Source organism: Drosophila nasuta, chromosome X, assembly GCF_023558535.2.
Source record: "Drosophila nasuta strain 15112-1781.00 chromosome X, ASM2355853v1, whole genome shotgun sequence".
Classification (NCBI taxonomy): domain Eukaryota; kingdom Metazoa; phylum Arthropoda; class Insecta; order Diptera; family Drosophilidae; genus Drosophila; species Drosophila nasuta.
The window spans coordinates 10,031,948-10,055,862 of record NC_083459.1 but is presented as its reverse complement, the minus strand read 5'-3'; the positions used below and the strand labels follow the sequence as shown (position 1 = coordinate 10,055,862).

The following is a 23,915-nucleotide window of genomic DNA, read 5'->3' as shown; positions in this document are numbered from 1 at the left end:
GCTTAGGCCAACACAAGGCAAGGCAGCCAGCCAGCAAGCCAGCAAGTCGGTGCATTGCACGATAAGAATCCATTGCACAAAAATTAATTAGTCAATTTGCATGAAATTTATGTACAAAGCGCGAACAAACGAAACGAATTTTGATGTATTATGCACACATAAGGGATACATGCCGAGACACCTCATCCCCTCTCTCTTAAGTCCCTACTTTGTGGCAGCCAATAAAGATTTCAGTCAACTTTCCAAAGGCGACAAGCATTTGCAGCAAGTTTAAAGATGCAGCATAATAGAAATATTTCAAGCGAAACTATTCATCAAATATTTACAGAGAATTTTAAATCAATGCATAACTTTATTATAAATCCAAAAAGATGCCATCACAAACAGAATTTTTAAATTATAATTACTCTCTAGCTATACAAGTAATAAATTAATTTGCTCTTATTGAATTAAGTGTTGGATAGTGACAAGCTTACAAGTGTTCATCTGACAACACTGTCAATACGTATCGATAGTTCGATATATTGGAATAGAAAATTTCAAATCAAAAATATTATTGCACTTAAGAAAATTAGCTTAGAATATTGTTGCCATAGGATTTGAGTACATCTTTTTCTATAAATTATTTGTGTGATTGTTTTAGCAGTGTAGCCATGAATTTTATGTTTTCATTAAAAACTTTTTAACCGTTTCGTGCCCAATTTACGCCCATAAAGGTTTCTAAAGATGGTCACACTAAAATTGATGGAGCTTGCGAAATATGTATATACATACATATGTATGTATGTTGTTTCGCACGCAATTCATCTGGGAACAGCGTGTTAGTCTTTATATTAATACAAAGGTAAACACAAAACAAAATTATTAGAAGAACCACATGACATTGGTATTCAGCACCAGAACGCTTTAAAGCGAAAAAATAGTCGAGCTAACTGTCTCTCTCTCTCTCTCTCTCTCAAACATGCAGATGCTGCATTGTTGACATTGATTTTTGAAAGAGAGCAAAAGCCAAAGAAAGAAATTCAATTAATTGCATTAAGAAAAACTGTTGATTAATATGCAAATGTTTAATTGGCGTGTCTACACATATTTTGTTTTTTACCATTCCCGTGACAAATTTAGGTACAATTAGGTTGTTAAAGGCGGTCACTCTAAAATTTGTAGAGCTCACCAACTTGCGAGTCAAGCTCTCTCTCTCTTTCTCTCGCATAATTCCTTGTTGACATGAATGTATGTACATATGAAAGAGATCAAAAAGCAACCATGAAGGCAATAGTCAAAAAGAGAAAGTGTGAGCGCGAATCAATTTTCTTAAGAAAAAAAAAACTGTTGCTTAGTATTAATTAACACTTTTGTATATAAAATAGAAATATAAAAGCGAACAAAAGCCAAAAAAATTGTGCACCCTGTGACTCCTGCCAGTGTTGAACAACAGCATTTGGTATTAAGTAGAGCTGGGATACTATCGATGGTCGCGCCATTCGATAATTTCGATGTTTTCAAAGCAAAAATTCGATAGTATCGATGGTATAGTCATATTTACTTCATTTTTTCCCATACATAGTTTTTTTAAGCTAATAATAAAAAAGAGAAAAAAGATCAAAATTATTCTATATTATCATTAACATAAATTATAAGGTAACTTCAAGAGAGATCATAATAAATTCGGATCATTTTTGATATAAAATTAAAAACCAAAAAATTATGGTATCCAGTAATTTTTCTGCAAAAATAATAAAATAAGTTAAGTTAAGCTAAAATGCGCTTTTATTGGAAAAGATATATCAAATTTTTTAATTTCTCTTACCCAAATTCCGCAACCAAACCTCGTGTTTTATTGAAATGTCAGTGATGTGAAAAATGCCCAGCACCATCGATTGTGTCAAAAAAAAACTATCGATGGTGGCTCAGAAAGGCAAAAATTCGATATATCGATAGTGCCATCGATATTATCCCAGCTCTAGTATTAAGTGCATTTAGTATTTCTTATAATTTCATGTAGAGTTGCATTCGGCCATGATACGATTATATATATATTATTATTTATTACACATATATATCTATAATTGTATCATGCATTTGACAGCTTTGATTCAAGTTGAGGTTAAACAGCATTCAGAAGAGTTCACATTGCTTTTGCTGACAATTCTGTCAAAGCGAAGTTCAGACTAGAACTGCAACGACAAAAAAATATTACATTTCAGAAAGGAATAAAACAAATCACAACGAAAAACACAAGGTGAGTAAAACCAAAAAAAAAAAATGAATTAATAGTGAATTAACTTTTGAACATTTGCACACAGCAAAATGGGAACGTCGTGGAATGTGACATGCGATGGCTGCGAATTGATCAACATGATTCACCATCGCTACAAGTGCTTGCGCTGCGACAACTACGATCTGTGTAGCCTGTGCTTCGAGAACAAGGTGGAGACCGATGCCCACCGCAACACACATCCATTTCAATGTCTGCTGGATCGCGAGGCGCGTGAAATGTACTTTGTTGGCGAGCGCATGCCCGAGATGAGTGCCGATAGCTTCACGTGCCCCTTTTGCGGCAAGATGGGACACTCGGCCCGGGAGCTGGTGAAGCATGTGCAGTCGCAGCATCGCGGCGATAGCACTCTTGTCATCTGTCCACTGTGCGCCGCGATGCCATCGCCGCAAACGATGCGCATGAGCAATCTGGTCAATCACGTTTCACTCATGCATGGCACAATCAGAGTCGCTGGCGGTGGCATTGGCGGTGGCATTGGCATTGGCGGTGGCGGTGTCGCTGACTGGGCTGCAGGCAGAGCGTCAACCGGTGGCTTTTCGTTCTCCACCATGGCTCAACATCATCATCATCACCATCATCAGTCACATTCATATTCGCATTCGCATTCACGTGGCCATCCCCGTCAGCATGTTTATGCTCGTGCTCAAGCTTCGGCTTCCCCACGCTACTATCCGCGTGTTTCTTCCGAGTTAGATATCGTGGATTTGGATGAATTATTATCCGAAACATAACTGAAATGGCAAAGCATCTGAAACATCAAATCAAATATATGATCTTTGTTACTATTCGTTAACGGCTAAATAAAAATACGAAATTAACCCGACTTGAAGATGTTTCTTTGGTAAGTTCAAGTTTTCGGTTCTTTATTGTTCTCTTTCAGTTCTATTTATGTAAATCAATTATTTAGTTATATTTTAAATGCAAGTTAAAATTTATACTTTTCATTGGTAATTTCAAGTTTTCTGTTCTTTATTGTAGTCTATTTCAATATGTAAGTTGAAATTTACACTCCTTATTGGTAATTAAAAGTTTTCGGATCTTTATTGCAGTCTATTTCAATTCAATTTAAATTCATTATTTATTTATATTTTAAATGTAAGTTGAAATTTATACTCTTTATTGGTAATTTCAAGTTTTCGGTTCTTTATTGCAGTCTATTTCAGTTCAATTTAAATTAATTATTTATTTATATTTTCAATGGAAGTTGAAATTTATACTCTTCTTTTTAACAGACTTTGAAGCAGCGCTTTAATTTATTTTATTTCTTTTTTTGTTTATTATACCCGTGTTATAACTGTGGACCAGCAGGAAATGTATGTAACAGGCAGAAGGAGGCATCTTCTAGAATTTTTCATACGCAAATAATTGATATTTATAGTTGAGGTTGGGGACGACCAATTGATGTTGTAGTTTTTTACAATGGGGTTTTCAGCAACATTGGCAGTTGCTCTTTTTATGCCGATAATCGATAAGAATGTAAGCATATCAGGGGCAAGGAACGATATCATTTTCCTTTCACTTTTTCTATGCTCCACTGCAAACTAATTACAAAAGTAAGCGTCGCATTCGGCAAACTTTGAAATGCGCTTTGGTTGCCTCTCGCTCGCACTCGCACTCGCACAGATGGTCGCCAGCAACTCACTTGCCCGTTCACTCTCAAAATCGCTTGCTGTCGCCTCTGTCCGTCCCTGTCGCACTTGTGGGCCTCGCCTAAAAGTATGCTGTGTTCCATGTTCCCAGTTCCATGGGAGTGAAGTGTCTCCGTTGCTGTAATCGGCTTAGAGGTGAAACCTTTTGTCATTATAAAAGGATTTCAAGCTTGACAAAATTTCCATTTGTTGCGATTTGGCCCCAACACACACACACACACAGTAGGGGAGACGGAATGTGCGTGTGTGTGTGTGCTGCTGCTTAGTTAACTTTTAGCTGGCAGCGTCACCGGGTCTTTGATTTTGTTCAAAGAAATTAAGATTCAAAAACCGATAGCATGTTTTGTTGCCAGCCAGGCCCAATTATAAAGCGGGTCCTGTTCCTAGCCCCCTCTCCTCCTCCCACTACCCCTCAGTCTTGGCAGGTAAACTGAACTACGTCTGTCAGTGGGTTGAAACATTTGAGATAAATTGCCAATCGAACTAGATAAAATCAGCTGTGTAAATAGTGGAAAGGCGCAGATAGGCCACGTCTCCTGCCTGTTGTCTCTTCGAAGCTAAAGCCTAAACCTGAACCACATCATCTCGAATCAAATCAAATCAAATCACAACGAAACAAAACACGAAAAAACAAAACAAAACCAAACAATAGAGAAGCAGAAGCAAAACAAAGGCATGCCGGGACACAACCTGCCCCACGCTTTGATCTGTGCGCTGCATGGCTGCGTGGCTGACTGGCTGGCTGACTGGCTAGCTGGCTGCCTCATGCCACTTGCCACATGCCGCACGACTGTTTGGCTGATGGGTTACCGAGATATTCCTGCTCCTGTTCGTACTCGGCTCCATCCAGACATTCCTGGCCATGGACATGAACATTGGACATCTACATGAGTTGAAACGTTGGAGATGCGACTGCCTGGGACGCAGCTGCCTGCAGGTCGTTATGGCTAATGAGTATTACGAGCCATCGAGACGGCCAAGTACTCGCTCGCTACTCACACACATACACAGCACACACACACACACATACAACACACTAAAGGGGTTGATCCTTGAGCTGGATGCGTGCGCAAACTGCAAATCGCTTCCATTTTAAATAAAAATGGAGTGTCGTGACACGAGTTCGTTTTGTCAGCTATGAACCCACACTTTGTATGAACTGCACCAGCTTGTGCGCCGCGTGAGTGGCACGAACACGTGACACGAAAGTCGTGAGTGAAACCAAAGTTACCTCGTTTTATGATTCAAGTCGAATCACTTTTTTGCGCGTTGAACTTTATTTGTAATTTCTTATGCATTAATATATTTATTATGTTATTTATTTATTTATGTATTTGCATTATTATGTTACCCATTGATGAATTTTCATTCGAATTATTTTCAAGGATATTTAGTTTTTATTTAACTTTGTATATATATGTTTTATTTATAAGTTTTCATTTTTTATTTATTTTTTTTTTATACAAATCGATGGCCCTTACTGCTAGCACTCCCTTCTTTTAATTATTATATTATATGGCATAATAATTAACATGGAAATAATAATATTATTTTTTTATAATTTACTTTACTTTTAATTTTATTATTACATATTTATTTAATATATACATACATGTATTCCTATTCATTTTCGTATTTATATTTTATATTTATTCTCTATTTATTTATAATTTCATTGATTTTTAATTTTATGATATTTTAATTATATATTTTTGAAATTTATTTATGTATTTTTTATTTTTGTGTATATCTCATATTTTTTTTTTGCATTTACATAATTATATGTTTAAAGTTTTTTCTTGTACCTCTTCTTAAACTTATTTACTTATCTTTATTTTATTTTGATTGCATTTCTTTTTAATTATTTATGCATGCAACGTAATTATTATTATTTGTATTTCTTTTTTTTATTTAATTATCCTATAAATAAATGTACATACATTAAACTCTTTTTGTGTATGTCTCATTTATTTATTAAACTAATTATTGGTTTTGTGATGTGTCATTTGTGTATTTTTATTTTATTGCTATATTTGTTATTCTTTTAATTTATTTTTGTCTTTGTTTATTATAATTGTAGCTTAAAATATAACCGTGTAGGCAAGCAGATTTAGTCTTTCGCTTATTTGACGATTAAAATTGTATTACTCCAGAAAACTCGATGCAATTGAAGCTGCAATATCTTTAATCCTCATTCCACGTCGTGACTCACGATTTTGCAGTCACGCGCCCATCCCTAATGAAGCCTTTGGGCTCCTTTCTCACGCCGTTGCCATTTTGCAACGCTACGCATTGATATGACAATAAAAACGAACGACTTTGGTTTTTGGATTTTGCGACTTTGCCTTTCTATCTAGCCACTCTTCAGTCGTGTATCTCACTCTCCACTTTCCTCTCCCCTCTTCCCTGCTCTTGCTTGGAGTTAGGTTCGTCCCGGTCTGGCTTTTTTGGTTTTTTTTGGGCTGCCCACAAGCCGGGGAACGCTTGCACAATTTTTAATCATGGCGAGGCGAGGACTTGACTGCCAGCTGCTGATCCCTGCTGCTTCCTCGACATTGGACAGGGACATTGTTTGCGCCAGCGACACGTAAACATGCATGGTTCCTCATCCCCTCTCTCCCATCCCATCTTCTGCTCCTCTTTGCAGTCTGCTGTTCTGTGGCTCCAAGTCTTGGCTTAGGCGGTAGGCATTCGAGAGTGGAGAGGAGAGAAAGAGCAGCCTGACCGGTTTATATTGTTGCCGTTTCTCTATGGCTTTTAGTCCTTTATCTTGTTTCTAACTCATTGGATCGCAAAAACGGTCTCGTGTTCACCTTAATTGGGGTAAACATAAGTTCTGATTGCCCGTCAGGGCGGCCGCTTTTGTATCGCCACGACTCCAACTTCAGCTTCAGCTTGAGCCTTTTGGACGCATACCAAAGAGTTTTTCACAGCGACCTCCGACGACACTTTTCTCCCCACTGCTCTCTCTCGTTCATTCTTTTTGCACTCGCTTGTGTTTTTTTTTTTTTGCTCTTCTAGTCTTTGTGTCTTTTTAGTTGTACTTTGCTTGGATGGCGGCGAACAGAGAAGCCCAATGGCTAAAATAGCAATCCCAAAAGTCGAAAGTCGAAGACGACAACGCTGCTAACATATCCAATTAGATGACAGTCAAGTCCAAAAAAAAAGGGTAGAGAGGCAAATCGCTCCGCTCTCCGTTCCCATCCGCCGTCACCCATCAAGTCGAAGCAGTGAGAAGCGCATAGAGAGGCGCCATTGTTGGCGGCGTACACAGATCACAAAAGCGAGATAAAAATTGTTGAACGTGTAATTTTTATTTATTGCATACAATTTTTAGAACAAATGACAGACAAAAGGTTTCCACAGCGCCCCAAAAACTGGGCGACGCTCAAAAGGGGGAAGGGCAACAAAAGGCGAGAGAGGGAGAGGAAGCGACAAAAGGGATTGCAAAGCGGAAATTTCATTGCCTACATTTGAGCGCGCTCGCGCCACGTAATGTATGCATTTGCCTCTCCCTCTCTGTCTCTCTCTCTCTCTCTCTCTCTCTTTCATTCTCTTGCCAGCTCTTTTTGGTGTCTGCGAGTGTCTGTATGAAAATTAAATTTTCTACTTCAAAAGCTAAGCGACGCATGGACGGGCAGACAGACAGACGGACAGACGGACGGACAGATGGACGGACGGACAGGCGGAAACAGCAGCCACAGACCGCATGACCCAAACTCAACAAAAAAGAAAGTCCGCCAGACCAAACTCCGTTCAGCAACCGAATTGAAAAAGCGTTTAGGCCATTGTGTTACTGTGTGTGTGTGTGTGTGTGTGTGTGCGAGTGTGTGTGTGTGTATATGTGTTGGAAGGGGGGACAACTAAATGATGGGGAAACTATAAAAATTTACATAACAATAATAAAAGCAAAGGCAAACACGACGCAAAGCCAAAGAAACGAAAGACATTTATTCATTTCTGTTTTGAAATTAGCATAAAAGTAAAACTCACAAGCATACACACACACACACACACACACACACACGCACACACACACGCACATACACACGCGTATGCAGGGTTTTTGTGTATAGAAATCCGTGAGGAAAAAAGAGAAAGAGATTTGGCTACGCACAATCAAAGCCTCAAAGCTTTGGCGTTGCCTCGTTTGATAAGCGTGAAAAACGTGCAAATTTTAATAAAAGCAAATGAGCCGCAAAATCATACAAAGCAACAACAACAACAACAATAACAAGACGAAGAAGAAGAAGCAGCAGCAGCAGCCGGAGCATGAGCAACAACAACAACAACAACAACAACAATGACAATGAGGAAGAGACAAATCAGAGAATATGGATGCCACAGTTTTTGTCTCTTAATGTCTCAACTTTGTCACGATGATTGCACGCACACACAAACACAAACACCCACACAAACACCCACACACACACACACACTCCTACACAATTTCCCACACATACTGCGAGACAATGCGGTTTGGCGTTGTACATTTTTTGAGTAGCTTAACTTACCCTCAATCAGCAGAAAAAGTAACAGAATAACAACAAGTAGTAAAGGTTTATACATTTATATATGTGTGTGTGCTCGTGTGTAGGTGTGTGTCATAATGCCAGTTGTCATATCATTAACTAACTATCTTTAACTATTCATCTAAATCGACTTCTATATGCGCACAGTTAACGATCCGCATTTATGCACAATTTAAACTAAAGTCAAAATTCGGTAAGCTTAAAAAGTTCATAGTCGAGTTTGCGCGACTGTAAGATACCGTCCACCCCTTTTTAAATAAAACCATATTTTACAAATTCACCGCAAATATACCGCAAAAATTTAGAATATACCTATGACGATATTTGGTATATTGAGCAAAAGAGAACTGTATTAATTTTAAAATATACCCAAATAATATTCCGCAGCAGTACTAAAAATATACCAAAAGCTTCATTTGGTATATTGATATTGTGTAAAATATACCAAAGAGTGTAAAATAAACCACATTGTCAGCCAAAGCAATAAAGTCCCGTTTTTGTCCAACCAAAAATATTTTCTAAATAACCTCTACAATTTATATCTAATGGCAACCTAATGAATTAGGAATTAGCTTCAAATTTATGCTTGCTATTCGATTTTTGTCGATTTGCATTGCAAAAATTTGAAACAAACTTGATCGGTAAACTATCGAAAGAGAATTATATCTCTGTCTTATAAAATTTCTGAGACCTGGACGGACAGACAGACAGACATAGATAATATCTATTAGATATATCGTCTCGCTAGTTCGGTTGATCAAAAGTATATATACTTTTAGGGGTCGGTGATGCCTCCTTCTATTTTTTACACTCATTTCATGGAGGCACAAAATAATACCCTTCTACCCAATTAGTAGAGGGTATAAAAAACATTTTTGTTGATAAATATTTGATTGACCGTCAATAGGTTAAATGTTCATATCCATAAGTTCAGCACACACAAACAAATAGCTTTGAAATGCATTTGAATTCGATTTGATTTCATCAAAATAATTTCTGTTTTTATAGTTTCAAATAGAATTTGTTTGGCCATGGAATAAAAATGAAATACATATGATATGTTAATAAAAAGTAACTGAATATATAAAACAATTATGCTTTATAAATGTTCAATTGCAGATTTAGGTTATCGCACAGTTTTTAAGAACAAATAATCTTTTTTTAGAGTAAACAATTTACTTTTGTATACTATATACTGCCACTTCATAAATAAGAAACACGTGAACTTTTATTTTTAAATTTTGCTAAACAAAATTTAAGCAGTGCGCGTGATGATTTTGATCGTAAGTGTTTTAAATAGTTCCTGATTTGTTTTCAAATAGAGGCACAGAAAAGAAACATAAGGTTTTTCGTTTGCTATAATATACAATATATATATATTAATATTAAATGAAACCAACAAATATATGAGTTCTAAATGTAAAAAGATGTAAAATACATTTTTTAAACGTATCCCAACAAAATAAATACATTTTTTATATGATGTTTTAATATTTCATATCTAAGAGTTATACATATATTTGCATTGTTATATTCAAAACTTAAATATTTTAAATGAAATTACAACAAATTTTGATTATACAGTTTTAAAATAAATAATAAATATATATTTAAATAGTACATTTATAAATAAATATCAATCAATTCAATCTTAACACAGAAAAATAATTTGAAAATCATTCTTAGCTCTAAGTGAAGTGCTTATCAAGGCTAAAGATTTATCTGTATTTGGTATATATATTTTTTGTACTTTAAATATCAACATTTTTGCCACAGAAATACCTATAAATAAAATAAATATAAAACGTTTCGATGTGAAAATGATATTAATAAATATGGAAATAGTTGTGAATTGTTTTAAATTGTAAATATGATGTAATAAATAAGTTGTAAAAATAATAATGAGAACATAAATAAATTCGGACTATGACAAGTGTATAAAAACCATTCAGAGTATATAGTTGTATTATAGCTTTCAAATGTTTTCAGTTAAATTTCAGACAATAAAAAATAAATATTAAAATTGTCTTTATAAATATATAATATAGTTCTGAAAAATTTAGAATTGTCAATATAATAAAAAATATTAAAATTGTAATTAAAAACAGATTCGCAGTTTAGTGCGTTGTGAAGTCGAAATTTAAAGTCGGTCTGTTCCGTGCATTTGTCTAGATCCCCTTTTTCCCCACTTCACCCAGTGTGTACCTTATTCCCCTGCTCAGCCTTTGGACCTTTGCAATTTGCATGTCTTGCGGCCGCTGCCCCAAGCATCTCTCTCTCTCTCTCTCTCTCTCTCTCTGGTTGTATCTCTGTCTTGGTCTCTGGTTGCGCCTGCTGTCTCTCTTCCCTCAGTTGTCCAATAAATTGTCATGGTCTGTGTTTGTTGTTCTTGTTGTTGTCGCTTCGTTTGCCCTTAAACAGCTCTCCCGGCAGCTGTCGCGCTTAGTGTCCTGTTTGAAAATATGTTGCATGTGTTTTTATTTTTCATTTTCATTTTCATTTTGTTGCTGTTGTTGTTGCTGTTGCTGTTGCTGTTGCCTTTTCCAGCTGCTGCCGCTGGCCACGATGTCAAGGGCATGAACTAACCCGAAATAAGGCGAGGCCCAGGGCAACTTTCGGTGGACACACACGCACCTTTTTTTTGTTGCTCTTCGCTGCTCCTCTTCTTGTCGTTGTTGTTGTTGTTGTTGTTGTTAACCCGCATGTTGAAGTGGAAATTCTGGGGCCGCAGTCTTTGCCTCCGCGCGTCTGTGTGTGTGTGTGTGTGTGTGTGTGTGAGTGCTTTGCGGCAAGTTGTTAAATGGCACTGACACTAGCCTCTGCTTTGCTCCCCCCTTTGCCATTTATAAATATTTATATGTGCTATGCTGTATGTGTGTGTGTGCGTGTGTGTGTGTGTGTGTGTGTTAGTACACAGTTTTTTATGCCAGCTGTCCTTCAGCTCATAATCCTTTTTTATTGCAAATGACCACGCTAACTCGATGCTCCACACACCGGTTAAGGTGAGTTAGTTCAACGCGTTGTTAGAGAGAGAGAGAGAGAGGGAGGCGAGTTAAGAGGGCGGATGGCTGAAGGCTAAGGGTTAGGGTGTGCCACCTGTTAGGATAGAGAGAGCGGGAGAGCGAGAGTGAGAGAGAGAGAGAAGCGGGTCAGCCGCTCGTCCGTCAGCTCATAAGGCTCATCAACAAGTTCATTTTACGGTCAATTCATTAAAAAAGTTTTTCACTTTTTTCGACCATTTTTATTACAATATTTAGTTTGTCACATCAACGACATGTGCGTGTGTGTGTGTGTGTGCGGGTGTGTGTGTGACCCTCATTTGCTGACATTTAGTGGCAGTTTTCAACAACAATGTCAACGTCCATGCGTCATGCTAAACACTTTTGTTTGCCTCAAAAATATTATTTTTTCTCTCACTCGCTCTCTCTCTCTCTTTTGCTCTCTCGATTGTTGCCGCTCCTAGCCTCGTTTCGTTTTTTTTTTTGTATTTTTTCCTTTTATTTATTTATTTAATTTACGCTTGTCCTCTTATTTTTCTTTCTTGTTGTTGTTGTTATATTTTATTTTATTTGTTTTGTGTGCTGTGTTGGCTTTAATTTTATGATTATTGTTCTTTTTTCTCTTTCACTAACCTCCTCCCCCAACCCCCAACCCCTCTAATAATACTTCTCAACCCAACCCTAACCGCGGTCCGTTCATTTGTATTTGGTGTGTTATTTTTTTTTTTTGTTGGCTCTGGTTTTTGGGCTCTTTTGTTCATTTCTTAAGTGGCGCTTTATAATGTTGACAGTTTTATTGGGGCGCAAAATGTTGGTCATTTCGGGGACACTGAATGTGCCCCAAACAGGGCATGGCTCCCTTTTGGCATTGGCATTGGCAATGGAATTGCCATTCGAATTGGCATTGGCTGGTTAAAGCTATGTTGTTGTTGTTGTTGTTGTGCAAATAATAAGGTTAATCAACTTGCAAGTACTCACATTATCACACAATTGGTTTCACTTTAAATGCTAACGATTGACTTCAAATATATTTCATTTGCTTATTAAAATATTAATTTATTTTTTATCTGTTTGTTTTCTTGTTTCAATTACTTTTATTATTTTGTATAAAGAAAGATTACATTTCAAATATTTTACATTACTTTAATACTCTCCCTATTGACTTCAAATATATTTAGTTTGCTTGTGAAAATATTAAGGTAGTACGCTTTACGATCTCTCGGCTATTCTCACAGCTCTCTCTCTCTCTCTCTAGCTTTCTTGACATTGTCCTTTTAATTATTTTACTATTAACTAACAGTAAAGGTTATAATTATTTTTATTAAAGTCAAGCTATTGTATTACCAAGAGGAAAATACATTTAATTTCCTGATTAAAAGATTAATATATTTTACTGATGTGACTTTTTGTTTCTTCTCTTTGATTAGTTTACTCTTACATCCAGGGAAAGCATATATTTATTTTGTGCCTCATAGAAATAATTCAATAAAAATGAAAATGAAAGGAATGACATTTAATTTGGAAATTTTTAATACAATTTCCGATTGACCAATTTAATGATTTTACTGCCAAATTTTTTACTTGACTTTAATATCTGTCGAATTTCTTTGGCTTTTTAAATTCTTGAGTTAAGAAAGTTTATATTTATTTTGGTTTTAATAAAATTGAGTCAAATTAGAAGAAGACACTCATTTTGATACCCATTTAATTTCAAGACACATTAAACATAATAAATTCAATTTGTGATTGACCAATGAAAAGATCATGCTGCCCATTAATTTACTTTCCTTAAATCTGTTATTATTATATTTTCGATTCAATTTTTTTTGTGATATTTTCAATTAGATTAATTTGCTATTAATAAAAATGTTAATCAGATGAAGGCATTTTTATGACCAACAAGTCTGCAGGCATAAATCTTTTTACAATTTGCAATGAAAATACAATTATGTGATTGACCAATTAAATGCGATGTCTTCACGACTGACAATAAACCAAATCAATCGCAAAGCATTTCATGCTTGCTTGCGCAGAAAAGTATGCTATAAAATTTTGGTGTCGCGATGCCTTGAAAATTAATTTACGAATAAATATGTGCACTAATTGTATGTTATCCAATATTTACGGAAATTCAAACCTCAAAATGCATAATGTAAATACAACTAGAATTATTTTTTGTTTGTTTGCAAATATGAAGAGAGAAAATTGCTCGCTTTGTGCATATTTCATAAACTTGTTTGCTCTCCAGTTAAGTTATTAGAAATATGAGGCACAGATTCGCATCGAAATCAATAAATGGTGAATGGCATCTTAAGGGTAAGCCACAGACAGACTGAAGCACTATCCGGTCTCATTGCAGTTAAAAGATAAATGCCTGGACAGAGCTCTGCAGTTGCTTAAAACTTTACACACAGATCGGGTAGCAAAAAGGCACAGCATGAGGTCCAACCATCGCGACGGCACAACTTCATTCATGCAACACTTGCACACACCTGCACGAAGCAAAGCCAAACTTTAACAAGCAACTAATGTGCAGTATAGTGGGGGCGGAAGGCGTGTCAACTATCATATGTACAAGATATATATATACGATATACATGTACACTGCAAAAAAAAGGACAGTTTCATTAAAAATGTGTAATGTTTGTTTTATTTTATCGATATACCAAATATGGCCTGCGGTATATTTTAGAATTTTTGTGGTATATTATTTTGCAATTTGTGGTACATTTTGAATGAACGAATATTTTGAATACTATATCCATATTTCAAATATAGTATTTGGTACAATTTTAGTATTTTGCGGTCTATTCTTCGGTATATTTTCAGAATAATACCGCATTGTTGTGCTCCATTTTACATTGCACACTGCGGTATATATTTAATATGTATATTATATTTATATACTAAAAATAGCCTTTGGTATATTTTAGTATTTTTTTGCAGTAAAATAATATTATACTCTGTGGTATATTCTGAATGTGATACTTTATCGATATTTCAAATATAGCATTTGGTATAATTTCAGTATTTTGCGGTCTATTATTCGGTATATTTTTAGAATAATACCGCATTGTTGTACTTCATTTTGCTTTGAACACTGTGGTATATATTTAATATGTAAAGTATATCTATATACTAAAAATACCCTTTGGTATATTTTAGTATTTTGTTTGCAGTAAAATAATATTATACTCTGTGGTATATTCTGAATGTGATACTTTATCAATATTTCAAATATAACATTCGGTATAATTTTAGTATTTTTTGCGGTATATTATTCAGTACATTTTAGGTATAATCCCGCACTGTTTTGTTTTTATTCAAAGTGGGTATTTTGTATCTTATTGGCAAGCACATTCGATTGTGGCCTTCTTTCTTATAGTATTTTCTCTTATTTATATTAACTTGGTCTTATATCGATGTGAAATCAATTTGTGTTTTATAACTTCAAGATTTTCATGTTCTTGATGCAGTTTTTTGCAGAGAATTCTTTGCACTGTAACCGAAATCTTCATCTTAAATTAATTTTGTTCAGTGTATTTGTTCGTATATGCGCAAATAGCCAAACTTGCAGTCAGAGTAGTTATTGCTGCTACTGCTGTTGTTGTTGTTGCTGTTGTTGCTGCTGTTGTTTCTGGTCGTGCGTGCCAGCGCATTTTGGGGCTGTGCAATAACTTTTTGCCATACATCACCGCAGCGTTGTAAAATGTTGTTGAATATTTTTCTATTATTGAGGCAGAGCACTATGCATGACTTTGCTTTGCTGCTTTTGCTGCCTTTACTGGCTTGCCTTGCGCCTTGTGGCACAATCAAACATCGTAGCTGGCTTCATTTTTTTATTTTTTTTTATTTTGATTTGCAGTCGACTCGCACAATTTTCTTTTTAATTTTACAAAATGCCTGCTGCCTGACTGCCGACGTCAACGTCGCTGTCGCTGTCGACGCCTGCCGGATGTTTAGTGCAACTGGCTTTTCCCTCTCCCCGTGCCCCTTCCAATAAAACTTTCTCATGGAACTTGGTCGTGCTTGCCGCTTCTTCCCTTTTTCCCTCGCCCTTCACAAGCGCAGCTTCGTCGTTCAACTTCAACTTGAACTTTTTGTCGGAGTTGTCGTGTATTATTATTATTTTTATTTTTTTTTTTCGCCGCTGTTGCTACGCAAATTTGTTGCTTCGAACAAAGTGGCGGGAAGGTGGCAGTTCATGATTTTTTTTTTTGGACAGACTTTAAGATATCCATTAGAAGTCTAGAAAAACGCTGAATACACCAAGTGGAATTGAATTACATATTTATTTAAAGACCATAAAATCAACACACACAATTTTGGGCATTTTATAAACAACGTTTTTAATTACTAATATTTTTCATAAAGTTCTAACTGGAAAAAGTAAACAAAACATTGCAAAAAAATTATATTTTTTATTTATTTTTATGTTGAAGTACAAAAATTATAAATATTAAATATCCAAACTATTTTATTCACTTGTCCAAGCATTAACATGAAGACGTCACCGTGTACCAAGTTAGCTTAAAAATATATCTTAAAGTTTATTTATAGATCATTAAGTCTACTGAAATATAAACCATAAATATTGTTCAATAAAAGAATTCACACGAGTCGTTGTAACCTTTTATAACTTTTTATTCTGTTACCGTGTTGAAAAATTGATTTTTTAGATTTTATTTAGAGAAATTATTCAAAACTAAATACACATTAAATTCTATTTTTTTTCTCAAATTAATATATTAAATATGTACATCATTTATTGATTATTTTTTTTTTTAATTTAAATGTTAAAAAAATCTAAAATAGTATATAATAAATAAGTTTTTATCGTATGGTAAATATGTAAATAATGTAAGCAAGTTTTAATTTTGATACTCTGTTTTATTTTAGTGTATTGTAAGTTGCTTTTAAATATATTTCAAATATACCACAATTAATATAATATACCACAAATTAATTTTTAATAAGAAAAACTAAAAAATAAAACAATTATTGTATATATTTTTTTATTAAAAACAATTGTACTTACACATAACAATTACAACGAAAATTTTAAATTTTGTTCTAAAACGATTTCCACAATTAATTAATTAATTGATTAAATACCACACTTTATGTGTTGAACAAACAACTACAATCGATTGCTCGACTGTGTGCAGTATTATTCTTACAATATACCAAATAAATATACATTAAAATACTAAAATATGCCGAAGACTATATTTGGTATATAAATGTAGCACTACTTTTTAAATATACCAAATATATCATATTCTTATAATATACCAAAAAAAATATACATTAAAATACTAAAATATACCGAAGACTATATTTGGTATATAAATGTAGAACTACTTTTTAAATATACCAAATATATCATATTCTTATAATATACCAAACAATTATACATTTAAATACTAAAATATACCGAAGACTATATTTGGTATATAAATGTAGCACTACTTTTTAAATATACCAAATATATCATATACCAAAATATAAAAATCAAGATACATATTAATTGAGTTAATGAAACTTTTACAACTCTGAGCAGAATGTATTTTTGAATTATTCCTTGCAAGCGGATAACGTTGGCAATTGAGTCACTAGCAACCAAATAAGCACAATGCATTTTATGACTTTGCCGTGTTGCAAGTTGCAACACATATTTTATTAGTTCAATTTTTACGAAGGGAAAGTTGCAGTCAAGAGTCCGGTTAATAAGCTGAAATTTGCGAGCAAATCAGTTAAGATTGAAGCACTTGAGAGAAAGAGCTGACCAAATGATTGAGTGCGAATCCTTTGCTGCCGGACAGCTGAAAGGAAAGATTTCTCGTAGTAACTTTTGCTAGCGACTAATCATCGACATGTGCCCAAAAGCAAGAAGGAATGAAAGAAAGAAAAGTTTGCGTTACTTCGCACAAAAATTCACTTTACTTTCGGCGTGCCACCTGCGTGCCACACGCAACTGGAGGCGAACAGAAATATTATGCCTGTCATTAATTTTGTGCAGTTTTGCAGCAAGGATAACTTTGTAAGCCTCGCTCTTTCTCTCTCTCTCTCTCACTCTGTCTGAGTTCGTTTAGCGTATTAATTACGAAAAAAAAACCTGAAGACATCAGAGCTCAGAGCACAGAGCACAGGAATCAGCACTCAATCCTCTCTCCTCTGGCCTTTCTCCTCTGCTTCCTTCCTTTGCTTTGGCTTTGCCTCCAACGACGTCTGTGAACTGTCACTTGAGTGGGCTCATTGCTGTCGCCAACTTTGTGGCATTGCCCGACGAGTGATAAGAGGGAGAGAGTGAGAGAGAGGGTGGAGGAAAGAGGGATGCCAAAATCAAACATGGATGGTAATTATAAGCAGGACGCTTGATGCCTGTCGCCATCAATGTCCAGGATGCTGGCCAACAGAGAATCTCATTTGTTTACCGATGCCTTTGATGACGTTTCTCTCGTTCTCACTAGGAGGCGACTTACCAACTGATTGACTGACTGACTGCTTGACTGACTGACTGCCTGACTGACTGACTGATGCCTTGACTGACGACTCTGTAGTTGATTAATGAGTAACGCGTCGACCGGCTATCGATTCATTTGTTTTGCGGTTTGACGTAATGTGATAAAAGCGAGTGACAAACCCAAAAAAGAGAAAAAAAAAACAAAGACAACAAACTGAATATAAAAACAGAGACAACGATAACGACAATGACAACAGAAAGCAGACGACGAACCATCAAGCAGATACAAAAACCAGACGTATAAACACTTATTGCTCCCACTGTGTGTGTGTGTGTATAGCACAACAATATATCGCTGCACACACATATTTATTGCCCTCCCTCCGTCCTCCGTCCTCCTCCTCATCCTCCAATGACGACGATTATCGGCTTGCTATCTGTCTTGCAGTCTCAGGGGAACACTTGAGAAGCACCAAAGCCAAATTCGCGTAAAATAATATTAAGCTCCAATGGGTCAGCGTACTTTGAATATCTTTAATGCCAAATATGAAGAAATAAGTAATAAGAAATCTTATGCTATACTATATAAATATTATATTATATAAATATATATATACAGATATAGTATTATAGAACATAAATATGTCAAGGAACCAGCGTCATCCTCAAGAAAGTCGACTCCGGCAGTCGATTGCTCCTTGTTCAGTATTCAGATTCTTTGCAGCTTTTTTCTCATAATTATCACTTCTCTTTTGTTGAGCACGCCACACTTAAACCAAGAGAGAGAGAACGGTAAGAGAAGAGTGACCAGACCGAGCAACGCTTACGAAGCCACAGTTCTCAAACCATTCTACCAGAAGTAGGATCTACCAATGCAGCCAAATGGTCACACCTTATACCATATTTAGATCATGTGCAACTGCTTCAATGATACAAACAACTGATTAAGGGTAAAAAAGTAAACAAGCTCAGGCAGGAAAAATAAAAATATCAAAAGCAATAGAAACAAATCAACCAAAAATTAGCACTGAGGGCATTCAAAAGGTATAAGTAAATATAGATTTTGTTTATTATTCATCAAATGCCTCTACTTCTTTTCGTTAACTACAACCTTCCACCGCATCCATCCCTAAGCGACTGTCTGTAAGAGAGGGACGGCTAGTGGAGCTGCATCATTGATCATGCGACAACGATTCGAAAAATGTGGCCGTATTTCGATTAATATTTTGCTAAACTTATCGAAAAAAAATGCGATAACTATGGAAATCAGCTGATTATGCCACTTGCGAATTTTGTCGCCTTCAAATTAGTTCAAAATGCTTTGGAATTCTTAAAAACAAAAAGCCAAAGTCGAAAAAAAATAGTTTAAGATCAAAAAGGAAAGAGGATGCCCTAATTTGTATAGAGCTTGTATTAAAGTTATCGATGGTATTTTTGATTGTTTAAACAGGGATATTCCAAGCCAGAGCACATGCAAAAGTTGAAAATGAAATCGCAAAGATTAAAACAAAAAGCAATTGCGGCCAAGTTGCGGCGCATTCATCAGGAGGTGGAGAAGGAGGGAAGGGAAAAGATCAAGTCTGTGTAGTCTGTTAGCATGACTTCAAGATGAGAGCACTCATTGCACTCAACTAAGTTTAAGTGTATCCAGTGAACGAGTTGTTGTTCTTGTTGTTGCTGTGACTGTATCTGATAGCTGCAACTGTCTGAAATCCAGGCAAGCCAAGACGTGGCAAAGGCAGTGTGTAATGTCCTTGCTTGTAGTCGTTGTTTACCACCTGCCGAGCTCTGTTGTTGTTCTGTTTTGCTGTTCTTATGGCGTTCTCATCGTCGTCGCATTTCAACGTTCAACGTTTTGCCGCAGGCCAAAGTAGTATGTGTATTTGCCTTGGCAACTTCACGCTGAGGTTTCGTTTTAATAAGTTTAACAAGTTTCTTGGCATAATTTGCGGCCAGGACTTGACGGCAAAGAGCCGCGCGCGTGAAACGAAAACAAAACGAAATAAACACCAAAAACCCAAACCCCAAACCCGAACCCAAAGCAAACGCAACGCGCAACGAAACCAAGCAAAATGTGTTGCATAGGCCAAGACACAAGGACCAACAGCAGGACCAAGCCAAGAGGCAAAACCAAACTAACTGCAACAGCAGCAACAACAGCACCAACAGCAGAGTGCAAACAGTTGCCTCATCTCTGCCTCTTGTTGGCCAAAGCAACATCTTCGGCAACAGGTTCTCCTCGGTCTTGGCTAAGAACATTCACATGGCAAGCTCACGTTGCCACAAACGTTGTCGTTGTCGCTGCTGCTGCCTCTTCTGGTGTTGATGCTGCTGCTGCCGCTGCTTCTGCCATTGTTGCTACTGCTGGTTGCCCCCGCTTTGCTTCGCCTCGCCTCGTGCCACACTCTTTGATATACGATACGAATGCTGGCAGAGACGCACAGTGGGACTGAAAAAGCAGCCAACAAGGTTGCATTCAATTTTCAGAGTTCCTTTGGTGGCAACTAATTAAAAGAACTTCAAATTCTAGCCTAACTTAGTATATGGTATAAAATATATAATTGAAAATTTTATAATATTGTATTCCATAAAATAATTTGTTTTCTCCAAGTTGTGTTTTTTTGGACCAATTCAAATTGGTCTGTGGTATTATATAATATTATCAAATTAATTAATGTTCGCTATTGAAATCACAAAATAACATCAAATTCACTTTTTAAAAACTATTTCTCAATGATGTAAAATCTATTTAATTCGATGATTGTTGTTCAAGGGGATTTTTTTTTAACAGAATATGATAATTGATGTTGTGTTGCTATTTATAATTTGCTGGTGTATAATTTAAATGCATTAAATATTTTTAAGGATATTTTAGAATAATATGCCACTAATTAATACATTTTAAAAGTATTGTAAATGGGATTAATTTAAACTATTTAATACCTCAGTTAGTTATACATTTCCTCTCTGATGTACAAAGAGAATCGTAATAACTTAACTTTACACATGAAATCGCAAAATAACCAGAACAAAAATTATTTTTCACTATTCTTTTTTTGTAGAAGAAAAATTACATTTTTTGTTGTGTTAACATAGCCGATTGTTTTAGTAGAATTTACAAATGATTTTAAATTAAAAATTTGTCATTTTTTCAAGTATTTTGTACAATTTTTTTAAGATTCTCAAATACTATAAATTTGTATATGTATTTAAATATATTCCTTATATTAAACCTACAAGATTCAATTTTTACTCTGCCACCAAATTAAAGATTTTTAATCAAATATATGTGTACTACAAATACAATTTCAGAGTTTAACGTAGAATTTGATTGAGAGCAACACAAAAATAACAATAAGTGTTTCACAATTAAAATTTACACATTTTTAGTTTTAAAAGATCTAGAGATTTTAAAATAAATGTTACAGCTTTTGAATAATCTCAATCCAATTTACTATCCATTTAAATTATTGTTTAAATTGGCAGCAAGCTTTTGAGAGGAAAAAAACAATAGGAATTTAACAATAACAGTTTACACATGAAAGAATAAGATAAAAAGAGCATAGAATATAATACTCAAAATATATTTTACACTCTCTTCATAGTTATCAAATAATCGAAATTCCATTACCTATGGATTTTACAGTCTGATTTAAAGATTTCGAATCTTAGTTGTTAGTCAACGCTTTGTCCACTGTGGCAAACGTTGCTGTTTTCTAATTTCAGAGCACGGAACTGCTGAGAAAATTCCACGCAGCAACATACTTTTGTTCTTATCAGCCCAGCAGCTCTTTGAAGTTGCCCCGCCCATCTAATGCGCCTCCCCTTCCCCATCCCACTCCGAATACAAACCACTGTCGCTGCCTCCGCTGCCGCTGCCGTCGCGCCATAATTCAATTAAATTGGCAGAGCGCAGAGCAGCCCAGAGAACATTGGAGAAGACTTTAATACTTTAAGAGGTGCGCCGAATTTGCCACAAAAGTTGTGTCAGCCCAGGGCCGAAAATACAGATTGCCAAGTTTTTGTCTGTAGAACACACAGAGAGAGAGAGAGAGAGAGAGAGAAAGGAGAATGTCAGGTGGCAGATACGAGTTAACAGTTACCAGTTACCAGTTACCGGTAACCGGCGACGGTAACAGCAACGGCAACAGCAACAGTTGCTGTGGAGGAGCGAGGAGCTGCTCAAATTTACATGCAAACAATGACATGCATAAACAAGTAACGAACGTTGATAACGACGACGCCAGTGTGAAGCAGACGATGGAGGGATGGAGAGGTGATGGAGAGGGGAGCGACGGGAATCGTTCATTGTCCAGACATAGATAGAGAGACAGACGAACGGGGAGGACGGGGACGGGGAGAGCAGACGGTCATCACGTTTATGCTTATGGCCATAGATCTGCTTGGACACATCAACAACATTGCGCTTATCGGACGTCGGGCTGCCTTCTTCCTCCTCCTTCTGCTTCTCCTTCTCCTGCTCCCTCTTGGCCTGTAATGTTGCGACGCTTTTGGGCGCACAGATTAGTTGGGATGACTGATGGCAATGCCAACAGTAACAGTAACAGTCACAGTCACCCTCAGAGATGATGCCAGCCAGACAGCAATGCAGCATGTGCAACACACGCGATACGATGCGTTGCATTGGCTGCTTCTAGTCCAGCTGAGCATAACAACAATAACAACAACAACAAAGCAGACCAGCAGACTATGAGATAATGGCGCAGTTAATCGCCATGTGAGTAAGCCCAGAAATTGCAATGGGAATCTATGAGAACGAAGCACAACGAAGCGAATATCGTTTACCATAAGCTAAAAAATGTCACTAGACGGAGCTGCCACCCAGCTGTTGCATTGACTCTTTCTGGCAACGCTGCGTTAGCTGCCAACTTGCTTATTGGGAGCTGCCAACGTGAAATAAGAATAAATAACAATAACAATACCGAAAATAAGTCAATAAATATATAGTAAACGTAAAATAATTAAAATAAATAGTATAGGAAAGATTTAAACAAAATAGTAAATATTTAAATTCAAGTAAGAAATAAATAAAAGGAGTGAATATTTAAATTGGGCTTCTTAAAAATACTTAATAAGTCAAATACAATTAATGTATCTAATGCTAAATTGCTTATGGTTTAATTTGTAAATAAAAAGAATAAACTAAATACAAAATTACAATTAACAAAATAAATCATAATACTTGGTACTGATATTCGATTGAAATAAATTGTTTTTACTCAATTTGTAATCGATTACATTAAATGATTATGTATTGCTTTGATAATTTAGATAGTTTCTGTAAAATATTTAGATTGCTTTTAAACTGCTGTCCACTGAGCCATAAAGTAAATATGATAACTTATATGAATTGTTATGAACTTAGTTCTGTTGAAGCTTAAATTGAAATTTGAAATATAGAAATTCGTGTCACTGCATAAAGATTGAATCATGTAATGTTAAGGTAATTTCTCGGTTGAGCCCCTAAATGTAAAGTTGGTTATGTAGAATAGCTTTTGATTATTAAATATAGTGATAATTGATAATATGTGTGGTAGTTTAGTTTGATTAAGCTTATATGGAACTCATTTCTGCTGAAGGCTGATTTCGATACGACTGACGACTTAACTTTACTAATGATCTACTTCACCGACTGTTAATAAATTTCTTGCAACTACTACTGAAAATTGATTATACCGATAGCTTCGTGCCCATCGACTTGCTAATGATAGCGATTAGCTTTCACAGCGGTTACATACTTTAATTTTAAAATATAAAAATGCAATCTAAAAATTGTTGCTGGTGATAATTTGTGTTATGCTTAAGCCAATTTCATAAATTTAAGTTAAGAATAAAGTAATCTATTTAAATGTTATTTTCACATTAATTCTTCTAGTAAAGAAGCATTGAAACTTTCTGGCAACGCTGTTTTGTTTAGCACTGCCAGCTAGACTTTTGAGAGCTGCCAACTGATCTGAAAATATAAGTATA

General features: G+C 35.6%; 1 protein-coding gene across 1 annotated transcript; it reads left to right on the top strand.

The window, feature by feature from the left end:
* The first annotated feature begins 2,087 nt into the window (after window positions 1-2,087).
* LOC132795739 (E3 ubiquitin-protein ligase KCMF1) lies at window positions 2,088-3,101 on the top strand. The gene is made up of 2 exons (XM_060806613.1): window positions 2,088-2,239; window positions 2,304-3,101. The coding sequence occupies exon 2, from the start codon at window positions 2,308-2,310 to the stop codon at window positions 3,007-3,009; it is 702 nt and encodes a 233-aa protein (XP_060662596.1). The 5' UTR covers window positions 2,088-2,239; window positions 2,304-2,307; the 3' UTR covers window positions 3,010-3,101.
* The last annotated feature ends 20,814 nt before the right edge of the window (window positions 3,102-23,915 follow it).